The sequence below is a fragment of the Falco peregrinus genome, chromosome 3 (genome assembly GCF_023634155.1).
Source record: "Falco peregrinus isolate bFalPer1 chromosome 3, bFalPer1.pri, whole genome shotgun sequence".
In the NCBI taxonomy this organism is placed as follows: domain Eukaryota; kingdom Metazoa; phylum Chordata; class Aves; order Falconiformes; family Falconidae; genus Falco; species Falco peregrinus.
Window position 1 is genome coordinate 42,509,050 of NC_073723.1, and position 18,903 is coordinate 42,527,952.

Sequence of the window (18,903 nt, forward strand, 5' to 3'; positions counted from 1 at the left end):
TTATTATAGCTGTAAGGTTTTTAATGCGATTTATCTCAGTGACCCTGTAAAAAAATTCCATTATTAAAGAAGGGAATGATTACAGACAAAATAGTGAGTACAACAACTGTGATACATGGTAATAAAAATGGCAGTAAAGATTACTTTTTACCTAAGCTGTTAGTTTCTAAGAATCATATTGCATATATGCTGGACAGGTAATTTGATTATCTCTTGTGAAACCTGATAAACAAAGTAAATGTTTTTTTCTGAGGGTTATTTCTGACCTGATTCTTCCTGGAGTTTCACAGAACTTGGGTTTGCGCTCCTGGGTTTTGCACACCTGGGTTTTTTGTAGGTACATTAGAGGCCAGCTGTCTGTGCCAGCCCATCAAATGTTTAAAACTGCTTTTTATTCAAATGTGGTAACTGTAGGGATATCTGTTAGAAATCATCCATCATGTTGTTGTCTCTAAGAACTGTTAACGTGCTATATAGCAATCTCATTAGTAGTGGAGTAGCCCTTGGCGGTCTGTCAGGTGCTTTGAATCAAATTTTCTTTTGCTGACATTTTACTGAGTGTTTGTCTAGTTCTGAATATGTTTAATGCTTGGATCTTCCTGTATAGTCTTTCATCGGCATTCCACACAAGAAGTTTAAAGGAATTCCTCCAGCACTGTCTGGTCCTTCCTTAGCTTTAATTGCTTTTATTTGAGGTTCTAGGGCTTGTGCAGCAGATGCCTTTGAGGTATTCTCCTGCATATTTTCTTTGACTTTAAAAGACAGAGAATCAAGGGCTTTTTAATTAATACAGATCCTGTTCTGACCTCTCTTTTCCCATTGTAGGTGTCCTTATTATTTTTGATACTTTATTTTGTCTGTTTTCCAATTCTTTGATATTTTTCCAGGAAGATGTGAAGTGTAGACAGTGCAGATAATTGCATCCAGTGCTGCATTTGTGACATCTCCAGCACTCGGTATGCTACCATGATGGTCCCTTTGGATTTGGATTTCATCTAGTGCTACATCTAGTGCTACATCACAAGCCTTGTCTCCTTTGCTGTTTTTCTGCTGAGTGGGTGGTTTCAGATTTCTGTGTATTATTGCCACAGATAATTTCTTTGATCAGTGCCTGTGCAGCTTCTGACTTTGAGACCCTGAAAGGGATGTTACTACATTTTTATAGTTTACTGATTTATTCCTTGTCTGATAGTGCTGACTAATCCTCCTAAAAGTATGCTTTCTAATCCATTTATGTTATCAGCTAAAATGAATGGAGGACTTTGTGTTTACATAATATCAAAACTAGTCAAAACTTTCAGTCACTTAGATTTGCCTCACAAAAGCTTCCCATACAATCTTTCTAACAAAAATGGTGTTACATGTGGCTGTTTGTTTGGTGTTTGCCCTTGCATAACCACTTACCACACAAACCATCACACATCCATATGGATTTGCCTTCATTTAAAAACACAGTTTGCAAAGTCTTTGAATTACAAATATGAGGCCAAATGGTTTTGTTTCTGGTGCAAGTAATCCTGTCTACTCAATGCTTTTAAATGTTTCAAGTTTGAGCGAATATATAATAAGTAGCTTCCTGTTATAGCTTCCTTTTTTAAGTGTAAAGGTTGTACGAAAAATGTAAAAATTGTTCTTGTATTGGATTTTGTCATGGTTTAACCCCAGGTGGTGGCTAAGCACTATGCAGCTGCTTGCTCACCCCTGAGACAGAATCAGAAGAGGAAAAGTGAGAAAACCTGTGGGTTGAGATAAAGACAGTTTAAGCAAGCAAAAGCCAGATGTGCAAGCAAAGCAAAAGAAGGATTTCATTCACCACCTCCAACCGGCAGGCCGGTATTCAACCATCTCCTTGAAAGCTGGGCTCCATCACATGCCATGGCTACTTGGGAAGACAAACGCCATAACACGAAGCGTCCCCCCTTTTCCTTCTTCTTCCCCCAGCTCCATATGCTGAGCATGACACCACATGGTATGGGATACACCTTCGGTCAGTTGGGGACAGCTGTCCTGGCTGTGTCCCCTCCCAGCTTCTTGTGCCCCCCCAGCCTGCTCGCTGGTGGTGGGGGGTGAGGGGCAGAAAAGGCCTCGACTGTGTAAGCGCTGCTCAGTGACAGCTGAAACATCCCCACGTGATCAACACTGCTTCCAGCACAAATCCAACGTAGCCCCGTAACAGCTACTGTGAAGAAAATTAACCCTATTCCAGCCAAAATCAGCACAGGTTTGCATGGCAAGGTTTTGGCAGTGGGGAGGCTACAGGGGTGGCTTCTCTCAGAAGCTGCTGGAAGCTTCCCCTATGTCTGATGGAGCCAGTGCCAGCCAGCTCCAAGACAAACCCGCCGCTGGCCCATCAGCAGTGGTGGTAGTGCCTCTGGGATAACATATTTAAGTGGGGAAAGCTGCTGTGCAACAGCCACTGCAGCCAGAGAGGAGAGGGAGAACATGTGAGAGAAGCGACTCTGCAGGCACCCAGGTCAGTGCAGAAGGAGGCAGGAGAGGCTCCAGGGCCGGAGCAGAGGTTCCCCTGCAGCCCATGGTGAAGCCCATGGGGAGGCAGGCTGTCCTGCAGCACATGGAGGTCCATGGTGGAGCAGATCACCACTTGCAGTCCGTGGAGGACCCCACACCACAGCAGGTGGATGCCCAGCGAAGGCTGTGACCCTGTGGGAAGCCCGTGCTGGAGCAGGGTCCTGGCAGGGCCTGTGGCCCCATGGAGAGAGGAGCCCAGGCTGGAGCAGGTCTGCTGGCCGGCCTTGTAACAGGACCCATGCTGGAGCAGTCTGTGCCTGAAGGACTACAACCCTGTGGAAGGGACCCACACTGGAGCAGTGTGTGAAGAACTGCAGCCCATGGGAAGGACTCATGTTGCATAAGTTTGTGGAGGACTGTCTCCTGTGGAAGGGACCCACACTGGAGCAGGGGGGAGTGTGAGGAGCCTCCCCCTGAGGAGGAAGGAGCAGCAGAGACAGCGTGTGAGGGACTGACCGTAACCCCCATTCCCCGTCCCCCTGCGCTGCTGGTGGGGAGGAGGGGGAGAAATCGGGAGGGAAGTTGCGCCTGGGAAGAAGGGAGGCGTGGGGGGAAGGTGTGTTTAACATTTGGTTTTATTTTTCATTTTCTGATTTGATTGCTAACAAATTAAACTAATTTCCCCAAGTTCAGTCTGTTTTGCCCATGACAGTAATAGCTGAGGGATCTCCCTGTCCTTATCTTGACCCAGGAGCCTTTTGTTGTATTTTCTGTCCCCTGTCCAGCCGAGGAGGGGAGCGACAGAGCGGCTTTGGGGGCACCTGGCATCCAGCCAGGGCCAACCCACCACAGTTCTGTAAATCATAATTTGAAAACAAAGAGCTTCAGTCTTTTGTTGCCATGGTTTGATATTGCAGTAGTGTGATTGACTTCACTGAAACTTCCAAACACTGGTGTAGATTAGTGTGGTGGTTGACCTTGGGTGGCTGCTGGGTGCCCACCAAGCTGCTCTCTCACTCCCCCTCCTCAGCAGGATGGGGAGAAAATATGATGAAAAGCTTGTTGGTCAAGATGAGGACAGGGAGAACACTCACTAATTACCATCATGGGTAAAACAGACTTGACTTAGGGCAATGAATTTAATTTATTGCCAAATAACAACAGAGTAGGGCAGTAAGTATTAAAACCAAAACTACAAACACTTTCTGCCCACCCCTCCCTTCTTCCAAGGCTCAATTTCACTCCCAACTCTTCTACCTTCTCCTTCTGAGTGGTGCAGGATGATGGGGAACGGGGGTTGCAGACAGTCCGTAACACTCTGCTTTTTCTTCCTCCTCACACTTTTCCTCTGCTTCAGCATGGGGTCCGTCCCATGTGAGACAGTCTTTCATTAACTGCTCGCTCCAGCACGGGTCCTTTCCACAGGGTGCAGTCCTTCAGGAACAGTCTGTGTGTGTCCCCCATGGGTCACAGGTCCTGCAGAAGAACTGCTGCTGTGTGGGCTCTTCTCCACAGGCTGCAGTTCCTGCAAGGACCCTGCTGCAGCATGGGTTCTCCCTGGGCTGCAGGTGGAGATCTCCTCCACTGTGGTCCTCCATGGGCTGCAGGGCAGCAACCTGCATTACCACGGCCTTACCCTGGCCCTGCAGGAGACTTTCTGCCCTGGTTCCTGGAGCAGCTCCTCCCTTTCCCTCTTCTGTCACTTTGGTGTCTGCAGGGCTGTTTTTCTCATGTTTTCTCACTCGCTTCACACAGCTGCTGTGCAACGTTTTTTACCCTTTCTTAAATAAGTTACCACAGAGGTGTCACCAGCATTGCTGATGGGCTCAGCATTGGGCAGTGGTGGATCTGTTTTGGAGCTCGCTGGAGCTGGCTCTGTCTGACATGGGGGCAGCTCATGGTGTCTTCTCACAGAAGCACCCATGCAGCCCCCACCCTGCTACCAAAACCTTGCCACGTAAACACAGTACAAGTAGATTAGCATATAGTGAGAATTCTATTTTCAGTACCTGGGAAGAACTCTGTGGGTGAATTCTGAGGTTGTCCTTTGTGGAAGCATCTATGTGAGTTTATCCATATTTCCCCATAGTCTTTCGTTGCAAGATGAACTTAAAAGGAGAACTTTATCTAGATACTCTAGCCTTCTGACTGCAGAGGTTAACTCTAGAGTACTTTTTAGTAAGGCCCCTTTGCCCATTTGTGTTGCTGTGGTAAAGTTCATTAAGCTTCTTGGCCTCAGGGAGGATAACTGTATGCCCGCAGCCTGATGGGCACTTTTCTGGCACCCCATACATTGCTCCTTCTCCGCATATATCCCAAGTCATTCTGTGTGGGCCAGGGGTCATTGCAGGGTTGTTTGTATCCCATTTTTATAAGACAGAGGGAGAGAAGAGGGAATTCTTTGTGAAGGGCTATTTCAGGTTGTGGTCACGGAACGGAGCTGCAGAATTTTAGGCGTAAACCCTGGTGTGAACTGCAACACATCAGTTGTTTACCAGCTGTTTGGCAGCTCTTCATTGGGAATGGAGAGAATTGGACAGTCAGGGCAGTGAGAGGTAGGTGCTGGAAAGCAGAACAGACTTAGCACTGATGTATACATCTGGACATTTTATTTTCTTATGCCATGGATAACTTTTTTCATGTTTTCCAGAGGAATACTGTATTATCTGAGAAAGACAAAGTAAAAGTACTTCTCAGCACTCAGTACTGAATAATTACCAAAAGTGAAAATTTGCAGGAACTCAGAGCTAATGCTATTTCATAATATGTGGTGGGTTCTGGATAAATACCTTTATCAGTAGGCATGCCAACAGAAACATTTTCTAATTAAGGATTTTAGTGCAGCAAAGGCTTTCCCCCACTCCAATCCTTTACTCTTAATGTCAGTGTTCCGTATTTTGCAAATATCTGTTTCCAGCCGGTACAGCCTTTAATAATCACTTTGGGTTTTTTATTTCATGTAATGCATTTTCTTCCATTTCTGTTCTTGTCTTCTGGCATTAGGTGGAGTGGATTTCTCCTTTGTGCCATTGCAATGCTCCTTGTGATATTTCCCATGTTTACCTTTCCGAAAAAGCTCCCTCCTCGACATAAAAAAAAGAAAAAGAAGATGAACTCTGATGATGTTTCAAGTGATGATGAAGTGATGAAAGAGAAAACAAATAGCAAAATACAAGCAGACAGTGCAGTTCCTGCCTCTATGGGATTTGGAAAGAATGTTAAAGGTGAAGTTTGTTTTTAATTTTTAAATGCTTTAAATTTTGTATACAGGGCGATCTAGGATTGTATGAGTGTAATTAAAGGCAGAGTTTTGACATCCTGTATTTTATATTATGTTTTGCTATGGAGATTTTAGTAGATGGTTGTCTTCTAAATTACAAAATTCGGTGATGTGTGTAAGACATCCATTTACTTAAATTATTGAGATGTTTAATGTGCACCTGTAAAAAACAGGTAGCCTATTTCCTGTAGTTATAGGACCTCTATTACCAGACATATTTGTGCACCTTACAGTTTGTAACTGTCACACTTGCTTTAAGCTGTCCTTCGTAGAATAAAGTGCTTTTCTAAAATGTAAATTAAACAAGTAAAAAGAACACTAGGATGTGAGTTCAATTACATTCATATATTTGGGTAAGGTAAATGAGAAAGGTTATTTGTTTCATACGCCTTCCTGGCTGTTTATGCTGCAAGCTATTTATTTTCAGAAGGTTAGGATGAATAAAACCTAAGCTAATTTTGAAACAAGAGGTCAAAAGATTGACATGTAATAGAGATTTTTATTTTATTCAAGAAGTAAACTATTAATGTGAAATCTAACAGTAAGTAGTAATCATTGGTAAAATTCCATGGGAAGGAGGGCAGTGTTGTTAAAGAAGCATATACATTGAAATTGACAACATAGGCTTAACAATATTGTAATATTGAATGGCAATGGATAAGAATGAATGTGCCTTAATGCTGTTGTGTCGTTCATGGATTCCATGATACGAATGCTGGCTGTGCTGTTTTGTGGTATCCTGATGAATGCAGTGAGACTAGAAGAAACCATGAAATGTCATTGGTAACATCAGATGTGATATGTTTGTTGACATGAACATTAGAATTACTTTTTTATTGGCTATCAGTCCAGAATATAATGACTGGCAGATTTTTTAGTGACACATTTATGATCACTCTTTATATTCAGTAGACAAGGCTTAATCAAAACCAGTGCACTGGTTTTAAACTAAAACCGATGTAATTTTAAGTCATGTTTGCCCATATACATATTGATTTGCTTTACTTTGTACTTACACCTCTAGTCTCAGGATACCTAAAGTTACTGTTAATTTCTATGGAAGTAAAGAAAAACCAGGAGACTGGAATTTGCTTGTGGTGGTTTTATTAGCTTACAAAACAGCATCTTAATCAAGACACAGAGCAAGCAAGGTAAACCTGCAGTATCAGATCTTTCAGAACTATGCTCTCTCTTTATTTGCAAAGTAACTAAAAAAGTGGTGAAGAAGCAAGAAAAGCATGTTGTCTGCTTCCTTCTTTGACGACTCTATTCCCTGTATTTGTGGGTCCTCATACATAATGTTTTCTCCTAAATCTATACAGCTAGCTGTGGGGTTTTTTGTCTTTCAAACCTACTGGCCTCTGATTAGCAGAAGTGGTTTGGGACGGCTTCTGTCAAATTTTTTTCACTAATTTACGAAGTGGGAAAGGGGAGTTCAGCCTTTGCTGGGCTCCTTTCTTACCACTGAAGGCAATGTCACAGCAGAGGGACTGCTTCATTCTGTAGGTGTGCCTGGAAAAGCTACAGGTATTCAGACAGACTGTGTCTGGATGAGTTTGCTAATGCTGGTTCTCTGTTTCTGTACATAATTTCACCTTCCAGGTCATGTTGTGTCACTATAGGCACAGCAGATACACGGAAAACAAGTATTCTGTTAGGAGAGTGTTTCTTAGTACTTTTTTTTCCACAGAAATGAAAACTTCTGTATATCTCCTTTTAGCATGTGTTTCTTTGATATGTATCTGCCTAAATGTGTACCAAACCTTCTACAAAATCCTATATTAATATATTATCAGAGCTACCGAAGTAGAGCTTTTCATATACAAAGCTTTTCATTTTCCATTTTCTTCAGAGTAGAAATTTTACCATGTGGAACAGGGAAAAGCAGCATTATATTCCACATATCAGAAAGATACCAAGTGAGTCAAGATAACACAGAGCAAAGTATTTTGCTATAAGCTGATAATAGCTTCCCCATTAGGTGTCATTTACCCTAGCAAAGAGGGCCTGCAGCTGGAATGCACTATCATTTAATTATTTTTCAAGTTAAGTGGGCTTTATGGAATGAGATCATGCCTCAAGCTTCTCAGTTGAGATAATTTTGCTTATAATGGGAAAGAAAAAAGGATTGCCTGTGTCTTAAGTCATTTAGCGTTGCTTGTTCTGAGAGGCAATGTACATTTTATACTTCCCACGGAATTTCAGGGCTTCATCATTTTATGGCATGATGGCCAGAAACTCCACTTAGGCAGTAGCCGGGAGACTGATGTTTTAGTAGGTCATGTCTTCTGTTCTGTACTAATAAATATCAGTGATGTTGTAGTCTGCCATGATAGAGGTCCCTGCCATTAAGTCTGTAAAATCCCTGCAGCTTTGCAAGGAAAGTCTCAGGAAAGAAACTGTTTTGATCTTTTGATACAATGTCATCTTACCTGGGAAGCCTAGCAAAATTATTCTTGTCCTGCTGTAACTTGTCCTAATTTCATGGAAGTTACTTCTCTAGATAAATGAAAAGGAATCAAAAAGGCATGACAGGGTGGGGGTCCGTTCTCCTGCAACGGCTGCCAGTATTGGCTGAAGAAATAAACCAAAACTGCCTCCATCTGCAAGTGGCCTCCAACTTCTTATTCTGGCCCACGGTAAAGCTGAGATCAGATAAAAATGCGGATACATCTTTGCTTTTTCTCATGTTTTGAGATGCAAGGGCTTGGAATTCAGTCTTTTCTTACTTTGCAAGCAAAAAATGTAAGAGGGAGAATGCTTCTGAGGCAGGTATCAAAAGATTAAAAAACCCCATTAAATAGGTCACAAGAGGAAGAAAATTGGATGTAGTTTATTGGGAGAAAAAGAGGTAGTGTAGATAACATGAGCTAGGGGAGATTTATAATGAAGAAGCCATGGTTCAATCCCATACACGCAGGTAAGTCATTAACCTGAGCAGACAAAACCACTGTTTTCATTTATTACATGGATACCCTTAGGGTTTTGTTCAATGGAAATTGTATCTGCAATCCCTTTTATTTACCACTACAATGAAACTTAAATGCAATTGAATAAAGGAGCAGTGTAAAGAAAGAAAATGCATATATTACCTAAAATGTGCAGATCTGAATGATGTTAATTAATTACAAGTATTTTGTGGTCTTTTTTTAAAAAAAAAGTTTTGAGTTCAGTCCCTATGTACAGCCCTTTGCTAAATGTGGAATATTCCTGTCTGCCTTTTCATGTCTACCAGCTGTTGTATGCCCTTCCCAGTAAGCCCCTGCTGGGGACCGAGACAGGATAATAACACTTGCTAGGGCATCAGCAAAGGTAAAAGAAACTCCTGAGGGGCTCGTGGCTGTAGGGTAAGCCAGCTGCAGTGCTTCCCCAAGGATGCGGACTGGCATTTCTGCAATACCCAAAGTTTAGTTGGCAGGGATTGGAAGAGGAAGAGGAGAAGACAGTGGGCTGTGTGGGTGGGAATTTGGTGAGTGCTGTAAATGTCAGAGAGTTCAGCAGACCATGGGCTGGAGATCCTGCTGTGCCACTGACCTTGAGTGAGTCGCTCCCCCCTCGCCCTTTCTTAGGCCATCTTGAGGAGCTCAAAATAGAAAAGGTTGGCATGACCCCATGCAGCGATGAGCAGTGCTAGCTGGAGCCTCGAGGAGCAGCTCTAAACCACATTAACAAAAGTAATAATCTGATCAAAGTCGCTCTGAACCCTCCCTGCTCCTGATGGGGTATTAGGGGCTGTTCAGCAATCTGGCCGCCACCCAGGTACTTAAGGCATGACCTGAAAATGCTTGAGGAACAGAGTTGAATGAGGTTATTTAAATGGTATGTGAGTAGATAAGGCAATGAAATACATTGCAAATGATATTCTAGAATTTAGTGATAAGGTCCATGCAGGATATATTTGAAGTAGCTGTATGTGACTGAAAATGCTCATTTCCGTTCTGATAAACAAACCAGAAATTGTGTCTTGGATCTTGGCTCTGCTTTGTACTGTGTGAGAGCGGTAGCTGCCCCTGAGACCTGGGTGTGGAGACAGCTGCAGACTAGGGTAGTGCTGTCTAGGCTCACAGCACCGGCAGAAAGCAGATCCTTTAGCTAGTATCTCCATCACCCTTACAAGGGGCTTCACTGGTGGACTACAAGAGCACAGTGCTGTAGACTGGAATGGTTTATTCCCCTGGTTATATTATTTGCATCGCCTTGGATGAGATGCACATAAACAGGGAAAAAAGAAAATACATTGTGATGAAAAAGGAGGTGAAGTAAGAATTGAGTTTTTATTGCAATTCTCTTTACAGTGCTTTAAGAGTTTTTTTTACAGCAGTATTTATTGATACTTGCATTGCTTGCAGATTTTTCCCATGCTTTTCCCTTACCATGAATCAAGCAGTGGTCCAGCACACAAGTGAAAGAAAAATAATACTGACTGGAGCAAAAATACTGTCAAAGACCATGAAGGGAAGAAAATTGCCAGTAGAGTAGCAAACCAATCCAGCAAGGCAACTCTTAGTTGCCTATTAGGTTATTAAAAACAAACAAACCAACAAACAAACCAACAAACAAACAAAAAACAAAAAAAAAACCCAAAAAAACCCAAAAAAAGAAAGATGAGGATGTTTAAGATTTGTACTACTACACAGAAGTGTAAACATGTTTGCAGCCATACTTAAAGATCATTTCAGTTTTAGGAATGTAATTGATAGAGGTTTTTGTGTTCAAATGACAAAATGAGGGAAACTGCAATTTCGTATAGGTTTGTTTCTGATGCATGCTTGCCAAAACAAGAGATGTCTTTTGAAGACCTTATAAAAATCAGAACCTGACAGGTTTAATAATGGCCTTGAAATCAAAGCCTAGTCCTGTGGTTAGTCACACAAAAATAATATGACATTGAAATGTTTTAAATGCATGATTGATTATGTAACACAAAGGATCCTTAAAGTTTTTTAGCATTCTTGCTTTTTGCTAGAATTAGTGTGGTTAAAAGATATGAGATACTTATAGTGCCTACTTATTATAGGTTTTTAAATTCAGAAGTGTAATACAGATTCTGTCACACAGGATTTGACTACAATCGTAGGAGGAAATCAGGGAAAACCTGTTTCTGAATATGTATTTTTATATTTTGTAGATTTCTTACTATATAGGAACTTTCCCTGTATGCCAAACCATTATTTTTTTAACATTGAGATAAACTTTGAATTATTTGAGCTGTATTTTAAACATGCAGCATATTTGCCAATAAATACCGATACGATTTTATCTTTGTACTTGCTACTGTAATGTAGTTTTTGAAGGTGTACAGTTGCATTACAGTTTTCATATATTCATGTTGATATTATATTGTCTCATACTCGTGTTGTCTTGTTTCTTTCTGTTCTATTGCAAACAGTGCAGTATTTTAAAAAAAATCTTTAGGTGGTAAAAAACATTAAGATTTCAATATATGAGTGCTTCTTGATGTGATTTATTAATTACTTATTTCAACCAATTTTTTTATTTAACATTTGTTTCTTCATAGAGGCAGCAAGAGAGCATTTGATTACATTAAAATTATAAACTCTGTACTCATAATGAATTCAGTATAAATTCTAATGACTGGCATAAGCTAAGACTAGATCAAGTCAGACAACTTAGGTGCTAATTTGCAATTTGACAAGTTTTGACATGACAAGAGTCTAAATTTTGTTTGCTTTTATACAGATAACCTACTGGAGTCAATGGAGAAAATGAGGCAGATTTTTGACTTGACAACTTTTAACATCAATAAAAATCTCATTTAGGAGCTCCTACTCAACATATGCTATTTCTAATGGGTGCTCTTGTAATTGAATTCCATAGGCTTTGATTCAAGCAGCATTCAAGTTCTGTGTGAAGTGAAAAGCAACTGAAAAAACCCAAACCACAGTAGTTTAGATAAAATATTTGAATAGAAAATCTGATCTTGGTAGAAGCCCCAAGGAAAAAAAAAGTATTTAAAACTATGCTGTCTAATCTGAAAAAATTAAGTCTTGAATAGAGTTATCATCATCCTGAGGTGGTAATTTGACGTCATTACAGAACTGAATAAAAGTATTGAAGTTTTTCTTTTAAGTTCAGTGCTGAATTTCATGGAGTTTTGATATTTGATTTGAGGATAATTGCAACATCTATGAATACTTTTTCAATTTAAGTTAATGATGTTATCTGATTTCTAATTGATTGTTTTATCCCTTCTGAGAGTATTAAATGAGTTGTATGTAAGGTATGTTGAAGTTCATTGGTATAATTGACATCATTTTTTCAGAATGCTTTGTCTGCATCTATGGTAAATACTTTTAAATCGTGTAGAGAAATGTTTAATGAAAAATCTTTAGGCTCCCTTTTCAAATCATAGTATTATTATCCCAGCTTTCCAAGCGTGGTCCTTGAAGCAGTGAGTTATAGCGGGAGTATGTGATCTGTTTTCCTCCCATGGAGTGCAAAGTTCAGTACTGTCAGTTCAGCAGTGTAGTATGTGTTATCTCATAGAAAAATTCAAAAGAAGACATCAGAGTAATTCCAAAATTGCTACATTTTATTGCTGTTTTTCTTTCCTTCATAGTGTTGCTATGTAGACTCTCTTTCTTCAGATGGTTTTTTTAAAACAGACCTCAGTTGTGTTTGCGAAGAGTGGGACTGCAGCCCTGGGGCGATGCAGTGAGATAGGGTAGCAGCAGACACTGAAGACTGCAGTCCCCAGTATGCACTCTCCCTTCTGCTTAGCAAATGTAGCCAGCTGCGAGCAAGCCGTTATTGCCAGTCCATCTCAAAGAAAATCAATTTGTTTTGTTTCGGTTTGCTTTTGTTTCTCGCTCATTATTTATAACATCCGTTTGTCATTTTTGTCATTTTGTAGAGCTTCCAAGAGCAGCTGTCAGGATCTTAAGCAACATGACATTCCTTTTTGTGAGTTTGTCATACACAGCTGAGAGTGCCATTGTCACAGCTTTTATTACCTTCATTCCCAAGTTCATCGAGTCTCAGTTTGGCATCCCAGCTTCCAATGCCAGCATCTACACTGGTAAGGCATTGCCACATAGTATATAACCTTGCAAGAGTTGCTGTTCTTTGACTAATGAAATGAATCGATGTAGGAATGAACCAAACCCATGCTTGTTTGAGCAGCTGACTGGATCCATCTTTGTGCATTTGGTTAGATTTTCAGGCCATTTTTTTGTGTTTGCTATGTGTTTAGTGAAATGTAAACCCGTTATTATTGTTAAAGGGCTGGGTTTTTTTTTGCGTAAGCCCGGACAGACATTTTCTAATAAGTTAATGGTCTTCAAGGGGGGAAAAAAGCAACAAAAACAAGCTATAAAATTCATAGGCATTATTGCAATTTGCGTGCCTTAAAAGATCTTTTAAAGCTGTTCTTATTTGCTGTGAATTTTACTTCCTCTTTGATCTTTGAAAGATTCTAAACTTTTTTTTTCCCCCCTCAGTGGCAAGTTATTTATCTGTCCCATCCTCCAGGATGGTGGTTTTCTCCTTATTTATTAACACTGAATGCACAACAGTCTAGTCAGGAGAGCTCCCCAAATCCTTTCCCACCTGTCATTTCAGGTCTGAGCTGTCTCTGCAGGTGTGGCTCTTCGCTTGCTGCCACAGCGATGCCAACTCCTAACAGAGCTACAGACCACAGAATTTTAAGCTTTGTACTGCTCTGGGGGACAAAGAGATGGGAAACTCCCTAGGGAAAAGGGACAAAATGTTGTGCAGAACTGGGCTCATGTTATGCAGATCATCTCCCTTCTTTCCTTGCTGTGTCAAAGACACTTGTCTTTATAAGCGTCTTTAGGCCTCCTCCATAGTGCTTCCCATGTCGAATAGCTGCTAACTGCTAGGCAGGTTAGTTCTTTGCCCTCCCATACTTCCAGATATTGTGCCTGGAAGGAGTGATGGAGTGGAGAGTGAGTTGTGGGAACAAGGGTGAAGTATGGGGTGAAGCTGCCCAGGGGCATCAGTCAAGGAAAAGACAAAAAGTAGCAGAAGAAAGAGAAGGCACAAAGACCTCATGTGGGAATTATTCGTCACCTGCAGTGGCTGGAAGAAATGCAAGGAGTCTTTCTAGAGTTGAGACGGGAGACATCAGAGAAGCACCATGTGGTGACTTCTGTTGGAGAGCTTGCTGGGATGAGATTTTCTTCAGGGCATGAAATCTCTGTGTTCTCTGTATAAGGAGGAAATATTGATTGATGGGACCGTGATTCTATCTGAAGCGTAGGGTAGTTACACACGCATAGGAGTTTCACTGTAACGAGTCTTGATGGGATTGCTACTCTCTAACTTGCTTCGTTCTCAGGACAAACCAGAAACATTCTTGCCAGACAAAATGTCCAACAGCCAGTACATTAAAAGAGGAAAAAATCATGTGACTCTGTCCAGGGTGCGAAGCTACTGACAGCTGTTGTTCTCCCTGTTATAAATTACTTGATGAAGACTGTTACAATGAACCAGAAGAAGATGAAATAGCTCAGGCTGGATGTGCAACATGGACAAGTGAGCACTGCTTCCGCAACCCCAACTCCTAAATTTAGCATTAAAGTCAGAAGTTGTTATGAATTTTATGCATTCTTTTTGTAGGAAAAATGGGAAAGAGAAACTTAGGAGATTCTGTGTTTAATTGCTACTGGCTAACCTAGTGAAAGACATGTTCTGTTTACAAACTTCTGGTTAGCAAAAGGAGGACTTACATGTTGTTTATATTACTACATCTATACTTCATAAGTGCATTGTCAGCTGAGTACATGTGCTTGCTGAATCTCTTAATGTAACTGATGTGAAGTTTTTATTGGTCATTTTCTGTCTCAATTCATAAGCAGCAATTCTTTAATTAAGTGTCAATTTATTTCTGTTTTTAAACAAACCTGGCATTAATCATCAGCAAAAATGCCATGTGCCAAACTTCATGTCTTGAACTTGTACAGCTTGTGCTGCAGTCTTGTCTTGCTTGAAGTTTTGTTTTCCATGTGTAGAGCAGGTGGCATTTAGCCTCCTGGCTTTCTTAAGTCAAAAAGAAGAAAAAGAACTTTGACTTTAGGCTACAGGTAGATCTTAGACAAATCCAGATTAAAATTTCAGGTGCTTTGCTGGCAGATTTGCTTGTGACAAAGCGAGTTACAATTCAAATAATCTGTAATTGGAAGAACTGCACACTATGTATTATAAAGCACTATTCTGGTAACTTAGGCTAAAAGGCTTACAAATGCATTGGATCTACCTTTAGTTTTAGAAGAGATATCCCAGACAGAATTGGTTAGAAAATCTCCACGGTATTCCTCTTGGAAGTGTAGCCTATTTAACAGATACTACAGTTTTCTGTTCCCAGACTATTAGTAGCTGTTAAGATCATCTTTTGCCACTGTGGAAAGCCTCAAGTGCCACAGCATCCTGACAACAGCAAAAAGGACAAAGCCTGAAAATTGTTCACTGAAAGCCGATATTGCCTTGGAGCACTATACCCAGGAGTGTATTTAGCACACACACAATCCCAGTAAGCCAAACTCGTTATAAAATGATGGAGAGTGGAGTGCAATAGCTTAGTATCAGATCTTAAGCTTTATTCCTCAAAATGCCTTTGAAAAAGAAGAATGTATGTTCTGATTAGGAATACATGCTTTGCCCTGGAAGCTTGTCTGGAGGTGCACCGTAGTAGCTGTGTGTCTTTGACAGTACATCACTTCTGATTTCATATCCCCTGCAGAAAGAGAGGGGCATAAGGATGAAGAGTTTGTACTTAGGGCAAAAGAACCTGTCAGGTTTCCTGACATGTAGAAGGGAATGAGTGCTTCTCTCTGTTGCCTTCACCACAAACAGTGAAATCTGCTCCTGCTCTTCCAGTTTCTCCCAGAGAGAGAATTTTTCCATCCCCAGTATGGAGGAATTGATCTTTATACTTCTGTGTAGGTTTTCCTCTACCTTTCCATCCTCCTGAATGAGAGCAAGCCTTGGCAGACAATTTGCTTATGTTCTTCTCATTTTTAATGTTCTGATTTTCACAGTGTGGCAAGGATGGATGAAAACAGCAGTGCAGTGTAACTCACTAATGGGAGAACCAAGTTGTTCAAATTTAATATTTATGTGGAATGCATCTTTATTAGTAAAGACCTAATTTAAAGACCTTCTCACATGTCAATGAGAAGCAAAAGCCAGGGGAAGTGAAGAAGTGCAAGATGTTTGCTAACTTAACACCACCTCAGACCCCTACAAGTGAGGACAGCCCGGTGATGTGTTGCTGAACTGCTACCTTGTAACTGCAGCAGCAGAGCAACAGAAATTTTGTAGGGACATCTTTTGTGTCTTAAACTGACTCTTAATACTAATTCTAATATCTTAATTTCTTTAATCGTGTTTGGTCAGTTTACATTCCACATGGCTGTGCTGGGATAAATCGGATGAATCAGGGTGCTGATGTGGGACAGTGCTATTCAGCTTGAGTAAAGGATCCAGAAGGCAGAATTTGCAGCCAGGCTCATGCGTGCACTCCCAAGGTGGGCAGGCTTTTGGGGTCCTGCCTGAAGTTAACGCTTGTGCTTCACTGGAATTAATCATGGGAGTAGGAATAGGAAGATGCATGTCCAAATCTGGATTTCTTCAAATTTTCAGTAGTTAAACTGGAGCAATACGTAGCCCTTCTTCCCATTCTAAAATAAATACAAAGCAATGTTTCTGTTTGTAAGTACAATAGTTCCGTTATAGTGTTTTGGCTGCTGGTAATATCATAAGGAGGCTTTTATTAGTTCTTTGACAACACTCCAAAGGTTTGAAAAGTCTGACTCAGTTTGCTAGCAGACAATGGAGATCTTAGTGCAGCATTTGCATTCATCTAATTAAGGGAATGAAACCAATATTTATGTTTTATACCATTTCTATAGGTCCTGTTCTAATGTTGCTCAAATTTCTTCCCGGCAGGTGTGATTATTGTCCCAAGTGCTGGTGTTGGTATTGTCCTAGGCGGCTACATTATAAAAAAACTGAAACTTGGTGCAAGAGAGTCTGCAAAGTTGGCTATGATCTGCAGTGGTGTATCTCTGCTGTGCTTTTCAACTCTCTTCATTGTGGGATGTGAAAGCATTAATCTAGGGGGAATAAATATACCTTACACAACTGGGTAAGTATCTTGGAATCATCTGTGGCAAACCTAACTTTTTCCAATAAGGCTGATAAAGAAATGTAAAAAAATGCTGATGGTTGATGTACTGAAGCAACCACATATTCAAATGAGAATTTGGTTAGCATAAACACACGCTGTTACTGTGTGGCCCTTCAGTTTTATCTCTAGTTTATATTGAAGCTTGTGTAATAACTCACCTTTTCAAGGGGTGGGGAAATGCATTATAGTGGACTTTAGTGATTTTTACAGGAAAATAAGAATAGTATCCTCTGTAGATTGCTCAGAATTTGGTTGGTGTTCCAAAATGTTCTATTTTATGCTCATTAAATTTATGAAAATACTAAAGGGATTATAAAGATTATTTCTAAATAGGTTTATTTATTATGACCATAATAGTGTCTTAGGTGTGCATCCTATTCGAGAGGAGTCACTTGGGCTTGTGCTGTTGACATCAGTGGTGGGCTCTGCCTCTGAACCACTTACTACTTGTATGAATGCCCTCCAGCACTTGCTGGATCATCATCAAGACAGGAACTAGATCATAACCCTTAAAGACATATTAAGAATGAAGGAGGCTGTGATGAAAAAGAAGGTGTGGATGCAGGAAGGTGCTGGGAGTGAGTGTTTTAGGCTGTAACATTAAGAAATGCATGGAAGGGCATTTTGGAAAAATGAAGGATATTTGGAAGGAAGGCAGCGTGGTAAAATTCGTGAGACAGTGTTTCACTGGAAGGTAATTCCTCAGAAGCCTGATCATTAGCTTTTATTGTCTTTCTTATTTTGTGCATTAGCTTTTCCCCAAAATTGCCGCCTTCATGTAGCTTAAATACAAGAACAGAGTAAGCATTTGAAGAGCACAAACTAACCTGAAGCAATGGTTTTCCCTTTGCTTTTACATTTGAGACAAAATCTACCTTTTATTTACAGCAAGGTGGTGGATATCAGATCCATTTGAATGTCTTGCTTTTAAGGCTCTGGACTTTTAACATTTTGAAGTTTAGAACAGAGAGTTGAAGAAGCATGGAGCAGGAAAAGAGGTGATTAAAACTACAGTGGGGCAGTAAGCAAGCAAAGTGAAAAACAGGCAAAATGGGAAGCAAGAGAGGAAGAAATAGGCACTGTTTACACAGAGAATATTTTGCATTGTGTGTAGCTGGGTGTTACTACATTGCTGTCAGACCCTAATCTCGGAGCAAGGAAAACCAGCAAGTGAAAGTCATGAGCTGATGGAAAGCTGTTTTACTCCTTTTTATTGTTAATACATAGCGTTAAAGCTGGTGCTGAGGGGCTGACTGTAGAGGGGAGCAGCATGGTGATATATCCTCATCTGAGCATGGTGGGCTGAAGGAGAGAATGGGGATGGGAAGGGTGTGGAATGCTTTGATTGTCCACCTTCTGTTGGTTTGTGACAGCCTGTGAACATAGATGAAGAAATGAAAATTATTAGGAATTAAAACATAAATTTCAGATAGCAATTCATTGAACTGTGTGTTCAGTTGTCAGAATGCCCCTGCTTGGCTAATGAGAAGGCTGTAGTTTTCTGTTTGTGAAAAAGTGCTATTTAATTTAAATCTATTTCTAAATTGAAGACAAGGCAAACTATTGCTATGTAACACATACCCTTCATACTGGAATTGTAAGAGTATCTAGTTTTTTTTCCAGTAAGTAATATTTGCAGACATTTGCAGTAAATACATAGCATGAATTGAAATAGGCATCTATTCACAGCTGTTCTGAAAATCTGCACTAGCATTACTTGTTTATCACCTTCATCTAATTGTTCTTATTGAGAAAACCAGTGAGAGATGGTAATAGCAAAATTCTTGAAGGTGTTCAGGTATATCAACTCTTTGAAATCAGTATAATCATCAGTATGCTTAGACTGTAATGTCATCAGAAACTGAGAATACCAGCATGTTATAAAGCATGATTCAGGAGTTTGCAGCCCCAACCCTGTAAGATTTTTTTAACATAGAGATCAAATCCAAAATTATTATCAAAATGATAATAAAGAGGCAGCACT

General features: G+C 40.5%; 1 protein-coding gene across 2 annotated transcripts in view; it reads left to right on the forward strand.

The window, feature by feature from the left end:
- SLCO5A1 (solute carrier organic anion transporter family member 5A1) overlaps window positions 1–18,903 on the forward strand; it is an 82,562-nt gene that overhangs the window by 36,350 nt on the left and 27,309 nt on the right. For both annotated transcript variants that reach the window (XM_055800018.1, XM_055800019.1), the window contains exons 4-6: window positions 5,473–5,693; window positions 12,624–12,788; window positions 16,679–16,877. In XM_055800018.1, the coding sequence (XP_055655993.1) occupies window positions 5,473–5,693; window positions 12,624–12,788; window positions 16,679–16,877 (585 nt within the window). The remainder of the gene's footprint in view (window positions 1–5,472; window positions 5,694–12,623; window positions 12,789–16,678; window positions 16,878–18,903) is intronic.